The sequence below is a fragment of the Macrotis lagotis genome, chromosome 8 (genome assembly GCF_037893015.1).
Source record: "Macrotis lagotis isolate mMagLag1 chromosome 8, bilby.v1.9.chrom.fasta, whole genome shotgun sequence".
Classification (NCBI taxonomy): Eukaryota; Metazoa; Chordata; class Mammalia; order Peramelemorphia; family Peramelidae; genus Macrotis; species Macrotis lagotis.
This window is the reverse complement of record NC_133665.1, coordinates 22675076-22700562: the sequence shown is the minus strand read 5'-3', so window position 1 is coordinate 22700562 and position 25487 is coordinate 22675076. Positions and strand designations below refer to the sequence as shown.

Here is a 25487-nt window from a genome sequence, read left to right as displayed (position 1 = left end):
CTCTCTTTTCCAGCCTCAGATCATGCCATACTTCTAGGGAATTTTGTGACACAGTGGGTAAGAGACAACACTACATTGTCTCATCTTGAACATCTTCCTCATGTATCTTTGAAATTTAAGTTGGATAGTGAGTCATATATATCTTGGTACCTTCAAAACTTTATTCTTGAGAACTTCCCATTTCTCATGGACTGCTTGTCAGATTTTTAGTTCTCACCATCTTACCCATCTTCAGAAACCTTTTGAAATTCGTTCTCCTAATTTTTCAGAATTTCCCAAGCCTCCCCTCTCCTCCTCTGGAATGAATTTCAAGATAGTCATTGTTTTTACCTATCTTACTATTTCTACCCCAGAAACTAGCTTCTTTTTGGCTAAGGATCAGACTCAAAATAGAACTTCCTCCTGTGGATTTCTGTACATTATAAAAAATAAAATTATTTAGACAACTCAAGAAGCTATTAATTGTGCTGCTTTTGACAGAAATTGTTCCAACAACTCTTTAGTTCAGTCACCTTCGAAATGGGGACTGGGAGCTGCTGTCCTAAGTGATCATCCAACTGAAGAGTAGGACAAACGGACTCTCACTATGGTAGCCATTGTGGAACCTCTCTTCAGCACAAGATCGACACAAACCATTTTACTGGGGAGCATGATGTCAAAAGAAAGACTGGCACCATACAGAAAGCACCTAATGCTTCTCTTTACATCTCTTACCTCCCTTGCCTCATTTTATGTAGATGATGGAGTATTCCAATCTAATGGTCAATAACTGGTAACATTTGATTAGAATGACAAGTTCTGATTAGTGATGAGGCAGTGAAGGGGATCTTCCTATTTGCCCTGGAACCTTACCCAGAGTAAGTCATGCCAAGCACAAGTGCCCAAAAGTTTCATTGCATTTCCATTCAATATGGCTTTATTGTTTGCAATTTAATATTTAAACTATTGAAAATAAAATTTGAAAATAAATGCAAAAGATCATTCCTCAGGAGATATTGGCTTGATTCATTTGTTTCTAGGTCTTTTGGGAATAGGTTTAATCATGGGTTCCATAATCCATTAAAAGAATACTCTTTTGGTGGGGAGGGGCTAGTTTTTTGCAAGGCAATGGGGTTAAGTGATTTGCCCAAGAGCATATAGCTAGGTAATATTTTAAGTGTCTGAGGCTGAATTTGAACTCAGTTCCTCCCGACGCCCAAGGCCAGTGCTCTATCCACTGCACCACCTAGCTGCCACAAAACAATATTCTTTTTATACAAATTGTCTCATTCTGAACATATTCTTTAATGACTAGTGAGTTCACTTTATATTGTTTTCCCTATTTCTTAATCCACAGATACACTTAAATAGACTCTGGTAGTTCTAATGAGCACTGTAATGCCCAAATGTAGTTGAAGTTTCACTTTTAATGCCCTCCATACTTTTATGAACAGAATTTTATTGATTGTTTGAAATGAGACATAGTGTTTGTAGTCAATTTAGATCTGGCTCCTGAGTTAAAAAGATCTGGGTTTGTACAGGCTTTGCTATGCCTGGGAGTCCACCCAGCTGGTTGATTATTTTAGTTCTGTCCAACTCTCTGTGACCCAGAGTGCATTAGTAGAGGCACTTTTTCTCATCCTAAATTCCTTATGCTAATGAAATCACCTTTGGTTTATAAAATATTTGAAATTTGTGTGTATTAGTGATCATTTTCAAAAGGGATTGTATCAAAATTAGGGAATTGTCTATTTCAGAGACATTAAAGGTGTAGGTATAATTGTGTATAAATGTGTATATAGCATAAACATATATGTTTGTATAAATGTTTGTATATATACATACAAATAATTTGACATGCCTAAATATGTTCATTCCATCAACATGTGATTTCATCAGGATAGAGAAACTTGGTGTAGAAACTACAGGGCTGACACTTACAATTTAAAGTCATAGAGATTTGTCATTATGTGTCATTTGCTAAGTCTACTTAAATCCTAAGCCAGCTTGTTATCCTCTATGCCACATAGTTTTTAAAATAATCAATCTGAGCCCCCCCCCCCCCAAAATCATTCAGGAAACTAAATGAAGTTTGATTGCTATGGAAAATGGTAACAGAATAAAGTCAGTCCTTCTGCCCTCATTGAGGTTATATCCTAGTTTGGGGATAAAAGACAGGTATGTCTGTGTGTATATATACACAGTGATTTGCATTTATTAATTATTAAATTCTTTATAGATGAGCATTCACCAAGTGATTATTATGATTTTAAGTGTGGTGCTATTAAGGTATGAATCTGTTATTTATAGCTTCAGCTATATATGCACAGTATCTGACCCACTGTAAGCATTTCATAAACATTTGTTGATTTTATTTATAGATAGGCATGCATGTTGTGTGTATTTTTGCACACAAATATAGGAGAGACAATCAGACAGACAGCTGTTTGTTTTTATCCTCAAACCAGAATGTAAACTCTGAGGTCAGGAATGGTACCTTATATTAATTTTCTCTATATATATGCACATACATATAAATATGTGTATTATATAGTATATGTCTATGTGTATTACCTGTTATATATGTGTAATATACATTCTGTGTGTGTGCCGTACACACCATGTACACTATATATATATATATGTGGTCATATTAGGCTATATAAGCTACATATGTGTTTATATATTTTTAAACAAAAACATATTTCCAGTAGATTGCTAAAGGAAAAAGTATAGAGAGAAGAAAAGAGGACCAAGGTTCTCACCTTGTGTAATCTATATCCTACCAAATTGAGAGCCTAATGGGAGATAGAAAAGGATCAGTTACAGGAGAAGGGGGAAAAAAAACTGGTTATTGTATCTCCAAAGTCAAGAGATGAGAGGAGAAGCTAATAGGAGAAGGCATTCTTTAATTTTTTTTTAATTTTCAATAAAAGATTTTCTTTATTTTGAGTTTTACAAATTTACCCCTATCCTTGCTTCCCTCCCCCCACTCCCCACAAAAGGCAGTCTGTCAGTCTTTACATTGTTTCCATGGTATACATTGATCTAAGTTGAATGTGATGAGAGAGAAATCATATCCTTAAGGAAGAAAAATAAAAGTATAAGAGATAGCAAAATTACATAATAAGATAATGGGTTTAATTAAAGGGAATAGTCTTTGGTCTTTGTTCAAACTCCACAATTCTTTCTCTGGATACAGATGGTATTCTCCATCACAGATAGCCCAAAACTGTGCCTGATTGTTGCACTGACGGAATGAGCAAGTCCATCATGGATGATGATCACCTTCCTGTTGCTGTTAGGGTGTACAATGTTTTTCTCGTTCCAGTCATCTCACTCAGCATCAGTTCATGCAAATCCTTCCATGCTTCCCTGAATTCCCATCCATCCTGGTTTCTTCTTTTTTGGTTAATATGACTTTATTTATACATTACTAAAAGCCCATATACCACCCCAGAGACCCAGCAACCACCCGGCCCCGTGGTCCTGGATAGGCCACCCAATCCCACCCAACACCTTTCAAAAAAGTGATAAAGGAAATGTGTTATATCTGACTGTCCTATGATCTACCCTCTGCTCTATCACCCACATCCCCCATTCCCCCATCCCTCTTCTTTCCTTTTTATTCTCCATGTCTATACCCTATTTAGTGTGTATGCTTTTTCCTCTCTGAGCTATTTCTGATGAGGGTGAAGGTTCCCTCATTCCCCCTCTCCTTCCTCCCCTTCCTCATTGAGAAGGCATTCTTTAGTTCCATAGGTTTCCAATAGGTCTGAAAAGAGGATGAGGACTGAAAAAAGGTTACAGCATTTGATGATTGTGTTATTGGTGACAAATGAGAAAGTAATTTCAGTAATGTGTTGGAAAGAGAAGTCAATTATACCATTGCATGAAATTTTGTCCTCATTGTATTGTATTTCTATACTTCATTTAAGTGCCTTATGAGTTTTTATTTATTTTTTTTCATTCACCTGTTCAAGAGATATTTAATCAATTGCTTTCTTTAAGGCATCAGAAGTAGTTTCTTTCCTTTGTCCAGGGCTTGAATTGTTATGAAACATTTTTACCTCTTCTGATTCTTTCATGGGATCACCTATAGTAACCAAGTCTGCAGCTCTAGTCTTTATTATTAATGCTGAATTTGAAACATAAATTCTCATATTCTTTTCTAGATTATCCAACATAAGTACTTGATTCTTAACTAACAATCAATCATATCTCTATTCACAGTATTTCCATTTTTGTGGGCCTTTGAAGAAAATAACCATATCAGAAACCTATTCACTTAAAATAGAAGTGAATTTTAATAAGTATCAATAAGTATTATATATTTGTGTCTTAATGGACTGTTGAATTATTATATAAGCTGATAATTATAATTGATAATAATGATATGATGACTTATTGTAATGTGGAGACTTATGGTTCCTTATGTTGGTTTGGCTAACTAGGGATTGTTTGATAAACCAACCCTTCAAATGATGAATTTCTTGGTTCCCCTGCCCAGGAAGAAGATGAAGTCCCTGATGATGAGACTCTGAATCAAATGATTGCCCGACGAGAAGAGGAATTTGATCTTTTTATGGTAATGTTGCAAAAATAATGAAAACTTAAAATTACAGATTCCTTTATATAGGAAAAGAAATATTTAGTTTAGAGCTAGGCGGACTTGACTTGACAACTTCTGTTACAAAATCTGTATTTGATTCTTTAGAAGTTCACTTACTAGAGCAAAACAATTGATCCATCTAAGGAAAAGAAATGTTGCCATAAGAGCACAGTTGAGTGAGTTGTAACTTTCATTCAGTGATCAACATTTAGAATAATTTAATTATTAATCAACCCAAATTGTGACTTGGATCTTCTGTGATTTTTCTTTTTGAGTCATTGGCCTCTCTTTAGTATTTCAGAAGACTTTTTCATAAACAAATTTCAAATTTTAACTGTGACTTTACTTTCCCATTATCCCTAAAGACTTTTCAGATACAATCAGAATGAAGGAGCACTTGATAATTATTATCAAATCCTTCTGACGATAATCAGGTATAAAAAAGTCGATCTTGGATTTTCCTATGCAATAGTTTATTGACCTATATACCCAGGCCTTTGGAATAATATTCAAGGTTTAAAAGTTATGTAAGAATCTTTTAAAATCCATTTTCACACCACCCCTACTGACCTCAATTACTACAATGCAATGCAAGGAAGTTATAAGAATGATAGGATTACACATATATTACCAAATGACAGGACAGATTTTACTAGTTCACCATACACTGCCAGATGATTAAATACTGAAGTGAGCCACTGCAAAGTCATGGTGAATAATAACTAGTAGCTTTTTCTCATGTGCAGTGGGGATATTGTAAGCTATTCCCTTAGGTTTACATTATCTATATTATTTTGTTTAGCATTGACCTTGCCCATATTCAGTATAAAATAAAGGAGATGTAATTCTTGCCAAGAGGCTGCACAATAGGTAATCCTTTGTTACCTTAGAGGTTAATTTCATTTCTTTTTTTTAAGTTTGTAACATTGACTACTGTTTTGTAACTGTTTAGTAGTAAAATGGGGACTTTATTGACTTTAGTCTGTGGAGTATCAAATGACTCACTGAGGTGAAGAGATGGCTTAACATACTTTAAGATTATGCCAGTAAAACTATGTTGTACCATGCTGGAATTCCAACAACAGATTGCAGTTTTGGGTATAAGGACCAGCCGAGCTAAGTATCAAGAGGCTCATCACCAGTAGCCAGGCAGTTTTGTCATGAATGCTTTGGCCATAGTAACCCATATAACAAATCAAAATAAATATCTTCCAAATATAGTCAACATACTTTAATACTTAGTGATATCACAGCTTCAGAGTGGAGTTGAGATGGCAGCATGAAGCTAGTTTGTTCCCGTAGTTTTTCCTGACCCAACTTTAAATGAAGCCTCTACACAGACTGTAAAGCTCAGATTCCACCAAAACAAAAAAGAGCAAGACAAGTTTTCAAAATATTGTGGAGAGTCTTCAGGAAAAGTCTGTCTCTTCGGAGCAAAGGAGGAATATAGACTACCATAGGTAGGAGAGCAGGAAAGCAAGAAGGAGGCTGTTAGTCACAGTGCACTTTAGGTCCTGGCTTAGCAAACTGGACTGGCAATAGATCAGCAGAGAGAGTCCCAATCCCAGCCAAAATCTGAGCTCTGGTAACCCTGGGGTAACAGACAGGATAGGGTTGGAGTCAAACCCCTGCATAGGCAAAGCCTAAGCTGCATAGGAAACATTTTCGGGAATGATAAGCCAGGGACTAGATTCCAGCCCCAGCACAAAATTCTTGGGTCTATACTCCCTGTACCAGGAGCAGAGCTCAACTTTCAAAATGAGCAAAAATACCCCCAAAAGAATGCTAACCATAGAAAGCTACTATTCAGATAAGGATGATAAAAATGCCATGTCAAAAGAAGAAAGCAGTGGCAAATTGCCTATGCATGAAGTCTCAAAAGAGTTTATGAATTGCTCTCAAATCCAAAAGCCCAAGGAAGAGCTTAAAAAGATTTAAAAAACTAAAGAATATAGGAAGAACAAAAATGGAAAAAATAATTGAGTCATGCAGGAGAATTATGAAAAATTGAGGAAATAAACTCCTTTAAAAGTAAAAATGGCCAACTGGAAAAACAATGTAACTCAAAAAATAAAATCAACCAGCTGGAAAAGGAATACTACTCATCAAAAAGTAAAATTAACCAACTGGGCAAGGAGTCACAAAAGCTAAATGAAGAAAACAAACCCCTCAAAATTAAGCATTGGACAAATGGAAACCAAGATTCCATTAAACAAAATCAAAAGGCTGAACAATAGAAGAAAATATCAAGTATCTTTAAGGGATAGCAATTGACCTCGAAAATAGCTCCAGGAGCGAGAATTTATGAATTATCGATATACCTGAAAGCTTCAATCAAAAAACGAGCTTGGAAAATATCTTTCAGGAAATTATCATGGAAAATTGCCCTAATATGCTAGAAAAGAAGATAAAATAGTCCTTTAAAGAATCCACAGAACATCTCCACGAAGAGACCACAGAATAAAAACTCCAAGGAATATCGTAGCCAAATTCTAGAATTCTCAACTAAAGGATAAAAAACTGCAAGTAGCAAAAAAGAAGTAATTTAAATACCGAAGAAACACAATCAGAATTACTTATCAACTTCAACATTTTAGTATCAGAGGGCCTGGAATATGACATTCCAAACGGCAAAGGACCTTGTATTACTACCATGAAAGAATGTATGCCCACAGAAGTCTTAAGCCTTTAGCTAATACCTTATCTGATGAGGGTTGAATATAATTGCAGGGATTGTACTTAGACAATGAATCATGAAGTAATGTTGACTTCAAGAGTTGTATTTTCTATTGGGACAGAAGGACAGAACTTAGAAGGTCTTATTCTACTAGATTCTTTTAGTATCTTATTCTACTAGTGATTTTACTCTACTAGATACTTTAATTAAGGAGGGTTATAGTACAATAGGGACAGAGGAAGAGTGTATATTTCGATTTCCCGGACATAAATAGATCATGAAGTGATCTTACATTATTCCATACTAACCATATTAACTGAAGTTAATAAAGGTTTATAGTGCTATAGTTGAAGTGCTATAAGAACAGAGGGAAGAGAGTGCTCAGTAAGGAGGGTTGTATGCTATGGTTGGAGTATTAGAGGGATGGGGGGAAAGAGTGCACTTGAAGGAACAGGACATGAATAAATTGTGAAACAATTTTGCTTCGTTTGATACTTTGGCAAAATTGGAGAGAGTGTGCTTAGCAGTGGGGTATATAAATGAATCAAGAAAAGATTTTGCTTTGCATGATGCTTCCTTTGTCTCATGAGGATTGCATGTCCACAGAGGGTACTTAAAAAGAGGGTGTGCTATAAATTGACTATAATTTGATGTTATTTATGTTTTTTGAGAAGTTTATTTCTTCAAGAAATTTTTATTTAATATTCTGATTTTTGTACAAATAATTTTTTATACATTAATAAAATATTCTTGTTTAAAAGTAAAGGAAATACCCCCCTCCCCCTATAAATATAGACTTGGTTGAGCAATAAAGGAAAAGGGAGAGGAAAAAAAATTAAAATAAAAAAAAATAATAGTAATAATTGTAGGTATGGCCAGGTGGCACAATGGAAGGAGCACCAGCCCTGGAGCCATGAGCACCTGAGCTCACATCCAGCCCCATACTCCCAACAATCCCCCAGCCATGTGACATGCAAGCCACCCCAACCCCACTGCCCTGCAAAAACCAAAAAAAGGGGAAAAAATGACCCAAAATAAAATAAAATAGTAATAATAGTAGGGGTGGCTGGGTGGCGGACAGAGCATTGGCCCTTAAGCCAGGAGCACCCGGGTCCAAATCCGGCCTCAGACACCCAACGATCACCCTGCTATGTGGTCCCACCTCACCCAGCCCCATTTGCCCTGCACCCCCCCAAAGAATAATAATAATAAAAAATGTGCTTCAGTCTTTGTTCCAACACCAACAACTCTGTTGCAGGTGGATCACATTCTTTATGATAAGTCTATCATAAAAGTCACTTCCATATTTTTCCCACCGTTGCCATTGCTTATCACAACTCCCTCCTTTTGTATTTCTCCACTACCATGTACTATATTTTCTCACTCCTTTCACTCTGACTCTGCTGTAGGGTAGCTGAGTGGTGCAGCAGACAGATCCCTGGCTCTGGGGCCAAGAGGCCCTGAGCCCCATACCACCCCTTAGGCCCAGCATCCACCTGGCCTTATGTACCCGGACAGGCTTTCCAATCCCAGCCCCTTGCAAGAAGTAAAAAAGAAAATGTGTTATATCTGACCACTGTTTCCCCCACCATGATCCATCCTCTCCTCCATCACTCATATCACCCCCCTTCCCCCTGCCCCCCCTTACTCCAGATGCCTATACCCCATTGAATATATATGGTGTTTCCTTTCCTAGCCACCTCTGATGAGAGTGAAGATTCCCTCATTCCCCCTTGCCTTCCCCCCTTCCATGTCATTGTAATAAAGAAAAATCTTATTATATGAAATATCTTAGCTTATTCCCAATTGGGTTTAAAAATATAGCCTATCCTACAAGGTAGTTAGCGGAGGGGGAGGGGAAAGAAAGGGGAAGAAGAAACTGATAATAGGTAAATCAAAATTAAAAGTTAAAGAAAAATTAAAGTTAAAATTAAAAAGAAATGGCAGGGTGGCTAGGTGGTGTAGTGGATAGAGCACCGGCCCTGGAGTCAGGAGTTCCTAAGTTCAAATCTGGCCTCAGACACTTAATATTTACCTAGCTGTATGGCCTTGGGCAAGCTGCTTAACTCCATTTGCCTTGAAAAAATCTAAACAAAATGTCAAAGGAAAAAGGGAACAAAACTTTGGATAGGAGAGATAAGGGGAAAGGAAAGAGAAAAGTATAAATGGAGATGGATAGCATGGAGGAAAATACAGAGTTAGTAGTCTTAACTGTAAATGTGAATAAGATGAACTCTTCCATAAAATGGAAGCAGATAGCACAATGGACCAAAATTCTACAATATGTTGTTTACAAGAAACACATTTGAAGCAGAGAGACAGACAGACACACACACACACACACACACACACACACACACACACACAGAATAAAGGTAAAAGGCTGGAGCAAAATACAAATATGCTTCAGTAAAAAATTAAAAAAAAAATCAGGGTAGCAATTCTGATCTCAGACAAACTAAAACCAAAAATAGATCGCATTAAAAGGAATAAGGAAGGAAACTACATCTTCATAAAAGGCACCATACACAAAAACATAATATCACTGTAAAACATATTTGTACTAAGTCATATAAGCATCCGAATTCTTAAATGAATTTTACAGGGGAACATAGACATCAAAACCATAATAGTGGGAGATCTCAACCTCTCTCTTTAATAATTAGATCAAATGTAACAGAAAATAAGAAGGAAATTAAGAAGGTGAAAAGAATCTTAAGAAAACTCAGATATGATAGACATGAGTGGGGACAGAAAGGAATTTTCTCCATAATACATGGCACCTATAGCAAAACTGACCATGTACTGGGGCATAAAAATCTTACTATCAAATTCAGAATGGCAGAAACATTGCTTTGCTTTTTTGCATGCTTTTTTTAGATCATGATGCAATAAAAATCACGTGTAATAAAGGCTTGTGGAAAAATGAACCAAAAATTAATTGTAAACTAAACAATTTAATTTTAACAAACGAGTGGATCAAACAACAAATCATAGAAATAATCAACAATTTTATCCAAGACAACAACATATTATAATGATAATGACAAGATATCAAATTGAAATTTATAAAATGCAGCCAATGCAGGTTTTAGGGGAAATTTTATATATCTCTAAATACTTTTATGAATAAAATAGAGAAAGAGATCAATGAATTGGGCATGCAACTAAAAAAGTTAGAAAAGGGACACATTAAAAATCCATGATTAAATACCAAATCAGAAATTCTATAATTCAAAGGAGAAATAAATAAAACTGAAAGCAATAAAATCATTGATCTACTAAAACTAAGAGTTGGTTTCTTGAAAAAATAAACACTTAAAATAGATTAAACTTTTGGTTAATCTAATTTTAAAAAGGAAGAAAACCAAATTACTGGTATCAAAACTGAAAAAGGGTGAACTGAATACTAATGAGGAGGAAGTTAAAGTGACAATTCTGAGCTATTTTCCTAACTGTATACCAATCAGTTTGACAATCTGAGCAAAATTGAAGAATATTTACAAAAATATAAGCTACCCAGATTACTAGAAGAAGAAATGAAATACTTAAACCCCATTTCAGAAAAACGAAATTGAGGCAAACATCAATAATTTCCCTAAGAAAATATCTCCAGGCCCTGATAGATTTTCAAGTAAATTCTCTAAAACATTTAAGGATTAATTAATTCTAATTCTATATAAACTATTTTTAAAAATAGGAGAAAAAGGAGTTCTGCCAAATTTATTTTATGATAACAATAAGGCATTGATACCTAAACTAGAAAAAGCTAAAGCAAAGAGTATTGACCAATCTCCCTAATGCAAATTGATGCAAAAAATCTTAAATAAAATTTTACAAAAGCGATTACAAGTTATTACTAGGATAATATGCCATGAGCAGGTAGGATTTATATACCAGGTAGGCAGGTATTGTTCAATGGTAGGAAAGCATTCAACATAATTGAAAATATCAATAACAAAACTAGCAGAAATCCTATGATTATCTCAATAGATGCTGAAAAAACCTTTGATGCAATACAGCACCCATTCCAAGGGAAAAAAATAAAGAATATAGGAATAAATGGAATTTTCCTTAAAATAATAAATAGTATCTAAAACCATCAACAAACTTTATATATAATGGGGATAAGCTAGGATCATTTCCAATAAGATCAAGGGTGAAACTAGATTGCCTATTATCACCTACTATTCAATATAATATTAGAAATGTTAGTTTTGGCAATAAGAGCAGAAAAAAAACTGAAGGAATTACATAGAGACAAAACTTTCACTCTTTGAAAGTGGTATATTTAGAGGATCCTAGAAAATGAACTAAAAAACTACTTGAAACAATTAACAATTTCAGCAAAGAAGCAGAATATAAAATAAACACATAAATCATCAGTATTTCTGTATATGAACAATAAAGTCCAAGGGCAAGAGATAGAAAGAGAAATTCCTTTTAAAGTAATTTTTGACAATACACAGTACTTGGGAATCTACCTCCTAAGACAGTAACTTTATAAATACAAATACAAAACACTTTTCATATAGTCAAATCTAAACAATTAGAAAAATGTCAATTGCTCATGGTTAGGCCAAGCTAATATAATAAAAATGACAATAGTACACAAATTAAATTATTTATTCAATGTCATACCAATAAAACCACCAAAAAATATTTTTCAGAACTAGAAAAAAATACCAAAACTCATCTGGAGCAACAAAAGGAAGGTGGTCTAGCTGTATCAGACATTAAAACTATACTTTAAGGCATCAAAATTTCCTGGTACTGGTTATGAAATACACTAATGGACCAGTGAATTAGAATAGATTAGAAAAGAAATAGCAGTAAATGACTATAGTAATCTGCTGTTTGACAACCTCCAAGACTTTCAGAGACTATTAGACAAAAACTGCTAGAAAAGTTGGAAATTAGTATGAGAAAAAACACCCTCCACCAAAATCAGGTCAAAATGGGCTAAGGATTTAGATGTAAAGGGTGATATCATAGATCAATCAAGAGATCAAGAAATTTCTCTGTCTGTCAGCTCCATGGAGGGAGAAATTCATAACCAAACAAGAAATAGAGTACATTATAAATTGGAAAATGGATGATTTTGATTATATTAAATTAAAAATAGTTTTTGCATTAGTAAAACCAATACAGCCAAGATTAGAAGGAAAACAAAAATATGAGAAACAAATTTTCACAGCTAGTGTCATTATTATTACAAGTCATTCTTCTATTGATAAATGGTCAAACTACAAGAACAGGCAATTTTCAGTTGAAGAATTTTAAGTTATAGTCATGTAAAAATGCTCCAAATCATTATTGATTAGAGAAATGCAAATTAAAACATATATGAGGTACCATCTCACGTATCAGATTGGCTAAGATGACAAAAAAAAGGAAAATAATGATAGAGAGGATGTGGGAAAATTGTGACATTAAATGCACTGTTGGTGGAGTTGTGAAATGATTCGGTCATTCTGGAAAGCAATCTGGAACTATGCCCAAAGAGCAATAATCATACCCTTTGATCATAAGATGCAGATCCTACCCTTTGATCCAGCAATATCAATACTAAACTTATATCTAAATGAAATCATAAAAAGCTAGAAGAGTTTCATGTGTTCAAAAATATTTGTAGCAGCTCTTTTGTGGTGGCAAAGAATTGGAAACCAAGGGGATGCCCTTCAATTAGGGCTAAACAAATTATATGGAATACTATTGTTCTATAAGAAATCCTGAGTGGTTGAAGTTGAGAGAAGCGTAGAAAGAATTACAGGAACTGGTACTGAGTGAAGGGATCAAAACCAAGAGAACACTGCATACTAACAACTATTTAGTGAAATGATTAGTTATGATGGATCAGTTCCTCTCAGCAGTTCAGAAATCAAGGATAACCCTAAGAAATCTGGTATGGACAATGCTGTCCTCATTGTGGGGGAAATAGAATCTGGATGCATACTATGTTCACTTTTTTTTAAACTTCTTGCATGTTTTTCCTTCCTATCTCATGCTTATCATTCTTTCTCCCTAGATCTAATTCCTCTTACACAAAATGATTAATATGTAAATATGTTAAACACAAATGTTCTACTTTTACCAGATTGCCACCATGGGGAAGAGGGAAGGAAGGGAGGGCAGTAGAAAGATGTGTAACTCATAAATTTGCAAATGATTGAATGCTGAAAAACTATCATAGTATGTAATTGGAAAATAAAATAAAATTTTAATAAAAATATACTTAGTAATATCAATTCAATGGAAATAATAGGGGAGAATGATGAAAAATATGTTGGATGATAGGGTTAGAGAGAAAGAAAGGAGAGAGGCTGAAGGCATGCACAAGCTTCAGAGTTATATACAGAATCAAGTGAAATAAAATACTGAAAGCTGTTTGCAAACCTTAAAGTTTTCTATAAATATCAGCTATTGTTATTCTATGTTGTGAACTTACATCAAGAAGAAAGTCAAAAGTTCTTAAAACCTAACAATGTTAAAAAAGTGAAAATTATTTCATCTTAACAATCAAGAAATGACAGATTCCAGCTGTTCCTCTACCACCAAGCACTCAGTTTTGAAATCTGAAACCAGAGTTGATACCACAGCTAGATGAACAAACATAGGAAGATATGATATATAATCGAGAGCTCCAATTGTTCTTTGAAACACACTGTTGATGCTACAAATCAGGAAATGATGATAAGAACCTCTCTTAACATGGCCGGTCACAATGGCCTTAGCATACTGGGCATCATTTTTGATAAGGAGTCCAAAAGCCATACAGTATTGCCTCGGAAAGCAAATGCTATTTTCTCTGTCTTTGACAATGGGAGCAGCATATTAACATCATTCACTGCCTTTCATCTCCAGCATAAGGAAGTAGAATCACTTCAGAAAATGTAGCTTGACTAGAATGAGCATAAACAGAGGAGATCTGTGCTAACAGGGATACATTTTTGAGGGCATTGAAGTATCATTTGTCAAGAAAATTGAAAAATGAGAAGATGCTACATACTTTGGGGGGGGGAATTGAATTATTCCTTAAAAGGACATTCAAACAATAATAATAATAATAATAATAATAATAAATAACTATATTCCTACTTTGCTATCTCTATGAAGTCTTCTTGGGAATAATCTTATCTATATTTTTAGGTGGTAATGATGGTAAATGGAAATGTATGTTTTGGCCTTTTATAAGGTATATTCTATAGGAGACCCATATATATAAAATTACATATATATATATGTTATATATATATATATTATATAATTCTCTGAGCCTTTTCTGAAAGGCTCAGAGAACTCAAAAATCATACTGATTTTTACTGACTATAAAAAACAATTTGATTCAATACAACACATTGCCACCCTAAATGGTCTTGAACAAGACATTTTCATATATATGTGTATGTGTGCTTATATTAGAATCATACAAGATTACTTGAGAGAAATGAGATCTTCTGAAAATCTCTGATTATTATTAGCAAATACTAAATAAGATGGGAAAATATGGTTATCAAAATAGTTTGACATTATTATGGAAGATGACTAGAACGCAAAAGCAGGACAGATTGCTTATTATCATGAGGTCTTCCAGATATTATACTGATTGTATCTAGGCCTTGAACTCTACAATGGCAAAAACAACAGGAATTCAGTCTGTTCACATGGGAAATAGGATTAAATGAAAAATATATATTGTCCAATTGTAGCTAGATCAATTACTCATCATTGATCCATTAGTATATGCATAATTGTATGTATTTTTGTATGTATATTTATAGTTATGTAAATGAATAATGAACTGGTTCCAGGACTGAAAAGTAGTAGGAATTATATCCTATCATCGTTGGGAAACTATGTAGTACTTTTATTAACCCAGGCCTCCCTTAGAGCAAACACCCACATCTTTTTTAACATCAGTATTTGCTAATACTGCATGGTTGTGAATAATGGAAAACAAAGTCAGTGAGGAGTTAAAGTTATGTTTCAAGCCAACAGTGATGGAGAATCACATGGTCAATGTGACTAGGATACTATATCACACCAATAGAAAATTGGGGAGACCAACTAGCATCATAGATTGCATTGGGGAAATGTATGACTGAAAATAGCACTGAGTTACTAATCAATACCTGATCAAAGAGAGTAGAAAAACAAGGTATAAGGTTTTTTAGCCCACCAAGAAGGACTGAGAAAGCTCACTTAGAGGAGGAGCCAACGTGACTGCCGAAGATCTTAAAGTTTCTTAAAGCCGTGCCCACTACTGATCAAGTTTGTTCACCTGTTAAAAACCAGGCTTGCTCCTCCCTAGCAATGGGCAGGAAACAAATTATTGTTATTGTTATTATTATTATTATTAGTATTAGTATTAGTATTATTAATTATTTTTTTTACATTACACAGTCTGCCAGATTAAAAGGTCAGTGGAGGTGTTGAACCCAACCTTTTCCAAAGATCAGGTTAGTTTTGAATCTGGGAAGACCTGCCCTTAAAATGAAGGCTTCTCTTCAGCACAGAGCTTATTTTCCTGATTGGAAGGGGGTATTATGCTCTTCCCCTCTTTGGAAACAGCTAAATAAGAAATGGGTCCAGCTGTTGATTATAACATTTTCAAACAAAGCTAAGCAGACAGGATCCTGACACTACAAGGATGGAAATTCTTAACAAGATGTAAAGATTTTTATTGAATGCTTATAGCCTTGAGGTAGTTTGATGGACAAGTAAGTAAGAACTTTTGCAGCCCTCTCCTCTCCCTTTTAAGGTATTGCTTTGTATATTCAGAGGCTATCTCACTTATGACTTATCTGGAGTTGTGCTACACATTTTCACTGTAGCCTGTTTTATTAATTCATTAACATCTCTACCAGAGGTTGAGAAAATAAAGTGGGGTGATCTGTTAGCACCTATTCATAGTGAAGAGAAAAGAATAAACTTCTGACTAAAAGAATATTTGCATTATTTACAGATTTCAATATTACCTTTATCTCATTTAAAATTAATTACATATTCAAAACATACTCATGCACATTGATGCACTTATATTTTTAGTTGTCCATATATATATTATATATATATATATAAAATGTAGAAAATAAGAAACTTATTTTCTATTTTCTACATATTTTTCCTCTTCTATTTCTGAAAGGTGATTTAAACAACTGCTTATTTGATGTTGATTATCTATACAGATGTTGATTTTCCAGAAACTATGTCCACTCAGGGCAAGAAAAATACTTATTTCATAAATATATATTGTTGATCTAAAATTTATAATCCAGTCAGGGAAAAACATGCTTTTACCTTGAAACTTGGCAGGGGGGGGGTTGAAGTTCTAATTATTAATTGATAATAATTGGTTCAAAATTCTCTTACTCTAGATATCTTTGATGGCAATTTGTGTGTGTATGCACATTTTATTATTGTATCTCTTGTTGTGAACCTTTAATCTAGATACTTGTGACAGTAAAATATAGAAGTGGTAGTATCAAATTTTATGTCATTTTAGTATCATATTTTAAAATAAATTATTTATGAGCTGGCCAACAATTTTGAAGATATCACATATAGAACTTCTTGTTAGGTACCACAAAATAACAAGGATGAGCATTAATATTCTGTTTCTTTCCTGTTGAAACAATAGTTTTCATTAGTAGAACATTAAGAGATATATTACTAGCAACTTCGTTATAGGCAGTTCATATTATATGACCTGTAGGATGAGCAAATCTTTATGATAATGAAGCTCAGATGTCCCAGATTTTCAGAAAAATATGTTTTTTGCACAAGGAATATCTTCTGTCAGACAGTAATCCCTTATTTTTGGCTCAAAAGTATGTGATTGAAATTTTCCTTTGAATTAGTGAATTTAAGACCTGCAAAAGTTTAAAGAATTACCTGAGAAATTACATTTTTTTGAAGTTAATGTTGGTAGTTGACTTTTTAATTCAATCTGAGTATTTGGGGTTTGTAATGTAATGTTGCTATTCATAAAAAAAGTATTTTTACATAATACAATTTAGAAAGCTGGGGCAAAATCAATTCAATAATTAGTGATTCTAAATTATGTAAAAATAAAACATATTCAACCTCTAATATTAAGTAATGAGTAGGTGAATTCTATGGGATATTTTTAACCTGTAGAGGATAGTAGGGCATTGAGTAGTAGATTAAAGCCAAATGAGTTTTTCAGTTGATTTAGACACAAACTAAATTTTTAAGAGAGTGAATGAAGCCCTCTGCCCCTCTTCCCTGAATCCAGCAGAGCCAGCCCCATCCAGAAATTCAGTATGTCAGTTTTGAAGATCATTGCAAGAGAGATCTTTGACTCTCGTGGAAACCCCACCATTGAAATTGATCTCTATACTTCAAAATGTCTCTTCAGAGCTGCTGTGCCCAGTGGGGCTTCTACTGGCATCCATGAAGCCCTGGAGCTCTGAGACAATGACAAGACCCAATATATGGGGAAAGGTGTCTCAAAAGCGGTTGAGCACATCAATAAAACTATTGCCCCGACCCTGATTAGCAAGAAACTGAATGTTGTGAAGCAGGAGAAGATTGACACATTGATGATAGAGATGGATGGCTCTGAGAATAATTCTAAATTTGGAGCAAATGCCATATTGGGAGTGTCTCTGGATGTTTCTAAGACTGGGGCTGCTGAGAAAGGTGTCTCCTTGTTCCAACATATTGCTGATCTTGCAGACAATGAAGAAGTTATCCTGCCAGTTCCAGCCTTCAATGTGATCAGTGGTGGCTCCCATGCTGGTAACAAGCTAGCAGTGCAAGAGTTCATGATCCTCCCTGTTGGAGCATCAAACTTCAAGGAGGCCAGGCGCATTGGAGCTGAGGTCTACCACAACCTGAAGAATGTGATTAAGAAGAAATATGGACAGGATGCTACCAATGTAGGAGATAAAGGTGGCTTTGCTCCTAACATCCTGGAGAATAAAGAAGCTCTGGAGCTGCTGAAGGAAGCAATTGGCAAGGCTGGCCATACTGGCAAGGTTGTAATTGGCATGGATGTTGCTGCCTCTGAATTCATCTGGTCTGGGAAATATGACTTGGACTTCAAGTCTTCTGATGATCCCAACATGTACATCTCACCTGCTGAGCTTGGGGACCTTTACAAGAGCTTCATCGGGAACTATCCAGTGTTGTCTAGTGAAGATCCCTTTGACCAGGATGATTGGGCAGTTTGGAAGAATTGTTGTAAAGGATAATCTCACAGTGACCAATCCCAAGTGCATGGAAGAAATGTTGTAGGGGATGATCTCACAGTGACCAATCCCAAGCACATTGAAAAGGCTGTGAATGAGAAAGCTTGCAATTGCCTCCTGCTCAGAGGGAACCAGATTGGCTCCATGACCAAATCTCTCCAGGCTGGCCCAGTCCAATAGGTGGGGGAGTAATGGTTTCCCATCATTCTGGGAAGACTAAAGATACCTTCATTGCAGATCTGGTGGTGGGTCTCTGCACTGGGCAGATCAAGACTGTGGCCCCCTGCCAATTTGAGCGTTTGGCCAAGTATAACCAAATTCTCAGAACTGAGGAAGAACTGGGCAGCAAGGCTAAATTTGCTGGAAGGAACTTCAGAAACCCTTGGGCTAAGTAAGCTCCATGACCATGAAGCCTCAGAGCTAGTAGGCGACAGTCACCTCAGTAGAAGCCCTCCAAAGAATGGGCAGCACCAAGTAGTAGACCAGTTTTGTTTTGGGGATGGGGGCTCTGCTACTTAACTCCACCCCTCTCCCTTCCACCTTTCTGTGTTCTCACTGCTTCTTTCAAACTGTCTTATCAGAGATGGTACTTGACCATTTGGTCCTTTTTTGGAAGACCTCATCTTGTGACTGGGCTAGAATGATCTGTTCTCACCCCCACCCCCAGTATTCATGTGCAGCCCCCCAACAAGCCCACAGGCCAGATCCTTTAGTGGCTTCTATATGCAGAATAAAAGTATTCAGTAATCCACTGGAAAAAAAAAGTGAGCAAATGAAGTAAGAAAATTGATAATTCAAAAATGTTCTTGGCTTGACATCTTTAAACATTATAATTTGATCAATTTAGACTAAATTATCTTTTAGATTAAAATATCTCTGATTCATACTACTTTCATAAAATATACAGACAATATAAGGAGTTAGTAGCATGTATCTCTTCATAGTTTCCAGTACAGGACTGCACACTGATGATTGTAACTAAATTGAACACAAACTATTTTTCCACCCAAAAATTCCTAACCAAACCTTTGGCAGTTCTGTGAAGTGGGGCACATTAGCCAATTAAATTCTTTCTGATGTTTTACTTTTCTTTCGTAAAAAAGTAATTTTATAGCTTGAATAAAAATAAACTTCAAAAGTCTGAATATTTTTTATTTTTGTTCTGAAAGGAATATTCTAGAAAAAAAATATGTTTTAGTAATAACTCTTGTTTTTATAAATTCATTACCTAAAGTAAAATTTACATTTAGCAAAATGTAAAATTTTAGTAAAATTTATTAAACTGTTACACATGTCCATCCAGCAAATAAAAAGAAATAGTAACCAGTAATGTTAGGTTAATGATATGATTTTAATTGATGAAATAATGTGTGACATTTTTTTCTTGACCTTCCCTAATACTTTTGTCAATCACTATTTAGCGTATGGACATGGACCGGCGGAGGGAGGATGCCCGGAACCCAAAACGCAAACCTCGCTTGATGGAAGAAGATGAGCTACCATCCTGGATAATTAAAGATGATGCTGAGGTAGAAAGGCTTACCTGTGAAGAAGAGGAAGAGAAAATATTTGGCAGAGGATCCCGCCAGCGCAGGGATGTGGACTACAGTGATGCACTCACAGAGAAGCAGTGGCTGAGGGTAAGTGTGATTTTTATCTTTTTTTGATGAATATTTTGAATAAGTTTCCAGGATTAAAAAAAAATTATTGGTGGATATGCATGCAGTGACCTGAATGCTTTGAGATGACAAGTCAAATGAGTAAAATGTTCTTTATTCATTTTTTTGTGATCATTGCCTAGAATTACTGTGTGATTAAGTAGTAGATCATTTATATATGTATACATATATGTATCTCTACATATATGTAAAAGCTTTTTTCTGTGATAGAATCTATTGCTTTTGCTGAATTTTTTATCACAAGAGCTAGAATTACTAGATCCTGATCCTGGCGAATGTTTTATTATAAATTGATTATGCTCCACCCATGTTCTTTAAATAGTTATATACTTTAAACAAAAACAAGACAAATTTGGAATAAGATCACAGTCTAAGCAGCATTGTATCATGTACAATTTGTGCATTTGTGGGAAAACCAAATATACTCCATCAAGATACAAATTAGCAGTTATTTCTTTTTGAAATATCTTCATTTCTAATTTTGACTGCTGCTATCTATTTCACAATACTCAATGGAGGGCATTGACATAACACTAGTCTTTTAAGAGCTTTATGTTTATGACTTAAAGATTTGGTTTTGGAGGATCATTATTTGATAATAAATTCACAATGCTGTTGGAAAATTCAGCTATTCTTTCTGTGCTTGATACGGTAATTTTTTTTTCATATGAATTGGTGAAGTGGTCTAAGGATTTGCATTCTAGGCTAAATTTAAGTGAATGTGCACCATGGGCCATGGATCAGAGAGAGAATGATAGCTCAGAATGGGACACCTAGCTCAAAGACTGAAGGAAAGAAAAGCTGTGGTTGTATGTTGTTTATGTTTTCAAAAATAAATAGAGTATCATTTGGATGAAAAATACATTCCAGGTTCCAGATGGTAGATAGATGGCCAGATGACTGTGGATCTTCTTGAATGTAAGCCAAGAGATGAGAGAGAACAGAGTAGGGAGGGTGGTGTTCCTTGTCACTACCTGAGATGTGATTTACCCAGTATGATGATGTGGTACAGGGAGAAAGACATTATTTGGATTGTGAAATGGCAAAGATTTCTGGTCCTCTAAAAAGAGAGTTAGCAAGTAGCATTGTCAATCCTCTGATTTTTCTCTCTATATTTGGACTTTCGAGTTTATAATGTAGTGCTTGTACTCTACTCTAACCAGTATGGATGGATCATTGTTGACTGGTCGGTCTCCCAACACCATAATGCTATTTTGTGAATTTTTTTCCTCCTTTTCAACTTAAGAATTTTGCTTAATTAGGATTTATGTCATTATATTGAGGACTCTTTTTCCCTGCATTCATCTCAAAACTATAGGAGATTTTCTCTGATTTTTTTCTTCTTTTATTTAAGAAATAAATTAAGTAGCTAGGGTATTGCAGAAAATCAGATGACTCTCTGGCCGAATGTTTTAGAGTCATTCTTTATGAATATAAATTACAGATTTTATAAGCAGAAACATCTAGAAGATCTTTACTTATTGCCTAAGAATGAGACTGAATTTGAACACATTTTTGTGCTTACTAGAAACTACTTTTAAATCTTCTGTTATTGTTATTGTTTTGTTTTGGGTTTTTTGTTTGTTTTTTGTTTTAGTTTTGGTTGTTGCTAGGTAGTAAGATTGAGTGACTTGCCCAAGTGACTCACCTAGCTATGTAAATATTAAATGGCTGAGGTCTCATTTGAACTCAGGTCCTCCTGACTCCAGGGTGGGTGCTCTATCTACTGTGCCACCTAGCTGCCTCCTGCTTTTTAATCTTTAAAAAATAAATAAAAGTTAAGAGACTTGAACATTTTAAATTAGGAAAAACAATTTGATCTTAGTTCATTTTCCTATTCTCTTTATTGTGTTGTGGGGAATGAAGAACAGAAAATGATCTTTAATTTTCACTGAGAATGTTAAAGCATTTTGCAACTCTTTATTATTTTTTAGAGTGGGGAAGAAGAGATGATCTGTTGAAAACTCCAACTCTAGAATACAGTAAATTTTCACTTATCTATATTTCAAACAGGAAACTCAACTAACCTAAATATTCTTGAATATTTCTGCAGCGTGATTATTGTGGTTAACATTGACAATATAAGCATGCACTTTATGTCAGTTGGGGTCCTCTAAAGATAAACCATGATTTAAAGTGGTTTTAATGTGTACTTTAGACATCTAGGTGGTGCAGTGGATAGAATGCCTGGCCTGGCCTTAGGAAGACTTATCTTCCTGAGTTCAGATCTGACTTCAGACACTTCTTGGCTATGTAACCCTGAGCAAATCACTCAACCCTGTTTGCCTCAGTTTGTATAAATGAGCAGGAGAAGAAAATGGCAAACGCTTTAAGTATCTTTATCAAGATTTGGGGTTATGAAGAATCAGACACAGCTGAAACAACTGAACTACTATGATGTTTACTTTATTGTATTATATAATTCTTTGAAAATTAATGATTACATATGTTATAACAGTAACTTTAACCAAAGCATATAATTAATTCAGATACCCAGTTCCCAGCCACTCTAGATAGATGGAATAATACTGTCATTTGTTTTCTAGTTGAGTTTTCTAGCTCTATTCTTTAATATTGTTTCATTAGACTTTGATCAGTGTCACACAGAGACCTACTGAGTACCTTTATGCCCCTTAATATGAAGAGAATATAACCCTATCTCGTGTGTGGACAGGGAAGTCATGTGTAGTGATGGTACATCCAGCCTTCCTAACAGGGAGTTTAGCCAGTACAGATTTAAAGGACTGAAAGTGCTATATGCCTTCTTCTACACAATGGATAGACAGAGTTTCTATATAAATAATAGTTACTTGGTACCACCAATGCTCTGGCATTTTGCCTTTAATCTGGGTGATACAATTGAGCAAGGTGCCAAACTTATGAGACCTTAGAGATTTATAGCTTAAGCAGAGTTGATTTTGTGCCAGTCCTATGCCAAATTTCACATACAAGATAAGCAGTAGATGTTTTGCTTGGTGAGCAGACATGCCCATGAGATGGAGATGGAGCTCAGAAAAGGAAAAACAGTAGGATATAGAAACCTGTAGTGTATGGAATATGATTTTGTGAAATTTGTTATAATGTGATTTTACAGAAGTAAACCTAATGTTTAATGGCAAAGATATAAAGGATTGAAATGGGCCAGTCTCACTGTTTTGGATACCCTTCTAACTTTTCAAACTCATTCCTTATCCAGTCAAGCTGGTTGTGGCTCAGATGGACTCTAGTCCAGTTTTATAGTTTCACTTTGGATCTCTTGCTTCATCCTGAGCCAAATGACAGACTTGGAGTTGGGAGCCCTGGGTTCAATTCCTGGCTCAATTTTATCTTAAAATCATGGTCAAATCTCTTATAGCTCTAATTCTGTGTTTCTATATCATCTAAACTATAAGTAAGCGCTTCAAAAGAGGAACAATAAAACATATGCTACCTATATTATAGGATTGTGAGGAAAGTGCTTTGCAAAATCAAGCACAATAGAAATGTGAGTTGGCATTTTCAAATACTACTTTCATCTATTCTCTTTATGGGAAGCCTGGCTTTTTCTTAACAGTATCGCTGCACACACACACACACACACACACCCTTAATATTAATAGTCTTTGCCCCTTGTTAAAGTCCTCCATCAGGGGCAACTCCTCTTCTGCTGTTTCTAGATTATTACTCTGCCATCATCCCTTAAGGAGGATATGAAATCCTTTCACACCACCCTTTTGCCATTCTTCCTGTTCAGGCCAGTCTCCTAGTTCATGGCCTTTCCCCCAAATCCATCCCCTTTCAACTCCAAGGATTTCAATACTCATCTAACAAAATGGTCACATAAGTTCTCAGATTTTTAATTCTGATGTTCTTCCTCAGCTCATTCATCTACACACTTGATCATGTAGCATGGTCCCATGTTAGTCTTCATCATCTCTTGCAATGTCTTATAATCTCTTGTACTCGAGCTCTTAAAATTATAAATTCTAATTCCTTAGAAGATATCCTGTCCTCCTTCTCATCTACTCTTTGCCGTTATTGTGACCTTTGATTGCATAACCCATCCCTGTCCACAAAAATGAAAGTCTGTCACTTCATCCCTACCATTCAGTTTATTTACTGCAGCTCCCATGTTGCTGAAACCTGTTAGAGAAAACAGTGGGTTGATTTCATTCACTAAACAGTAGAGGACTGTAGCATCAGCTATGTCCCACTGCCTCTAATTTCATACAGTACAGTAAATATTATAAACCTTTTCTTTTTTCCTCACGCCCCCCCCCCCCACACATACCCTGCATTTGGAGAAGATACTTTAGCTTCTTTTGTCACTGAGAAGACTGAGGTCCACCAAGGTGAGTTCTCTCAATTCCCCTTGCCCATTGTTCAAAACATAGAAACTTTATTATATGCTAATCCCTTTTCCCTCTGGACAGGGGAGGAATATACCTACTTCTTACTAAAATTAACTCCTCTATATAGTCTTGAATCCTTTTTCTCTAATCTCTTCTGGGAGTTTGTCCAGCCTTCTCTTTCATTTTCTATCTTTCCTTCCTTAATATAACCTTCCTTAATGTCTCTAACCTCCCTGAAGTCTTTCTTTGACTTTTCTCTTCCACCCAGGTTGAATCTTTTTTCCTTGAACTTTTACTACTAAGTTTCTTGAAAAAGTTGTCTACATCTGATCCTTCCCCTACCTCAGCAACAAAGAAGAAAAGACTTGATGTGGAAGCCAGATTGCTGTGAAATTTTTTAAGTGTGATTTTATTTTAGAGGCAAATTGATTGTTTATTGGTGAGATGGAAAGGGTTCCAGTTCATCCTTCTCAATGTTTTTGAATATCATTATAATAAACCTCTTCTCAAACTTTATAATCACTGGAAACTGTTCTTTAAACAAAACAAAACAAAATTGACCTAGCAACAAAGTTAAGAAACAAGAAAATTTTAAATTAAGAAAAACAGTTAAGTCTTAGATCATTTTCATTCTGTGGGCTGAGCATTTGGAAGTGCACCTCTGAATTTCTCTGTTAATCGTAACATTTTTTTTATATTTTCTCCCCACCCCAACCCTTCCTCTCAAGATGATTGGGAAGGAAGAATCTGTGGCCAGTTTACTCTCTAGAAAACAGTTAACTTCTACAATATGTTTAATCCAAACAATTAGAAAGCTCATATAGTACACTTTTGTTTCACTAGATAGTGATAATTAGTATTAATAATGAAGTCTTAGTGTTTCACTGCAAGATACAAAGCCCCTCCAAAAGAAGAAATTTTATTTAGAATGGTCTAAACATTAGTGTGCTGTCTTGTCTTTGGGTAACAAGCTGGTCCAGGAGAGGCGAAATT

General features: G+C 35.2%; 1 protein-coding gene and 1 long non-coding RNA gene across 9 annotated transcripts in view; one reads left to right on the top strand and one right to left on the bottom strand.

Annotated features, from left to right (window-relative positions):
- SMARCA2 (SWI/SNF related BAF chromatin remodeling complex subunit ATPase 2) overlaps positions 1 to 25487 on the top strand; it is a 207231-nt gene that overhangs the window by 127570 nt on the left and 54174 nt on the right. For all 8 annotated transcript variants that reach the window (XM_074196508.1, XM_074196507.1, XM_074196509.1 and 5 more), the window contains 2 exons: positions 4490 to 4567; positions 19906 to 20124. In XM_074196508.1, the coding sequence (XP_074052609.1) occupies positions 4490 to 4567; positions 19906 to 20124 (297 nt within the window). The remainder of the gene's footprint in view (positions 1 to 4489; positions 4568 to 19905; positions 20125 to 25487) is intronic.
- The window catches only part of LOC141495323 (uncharacterized), a 78357-nt gene that overhangs the window by 1536 nt on the left and 51334 nt on the right, over positions 1 to 25487 (bottom strand). The window lies entirely within an intron of this gene.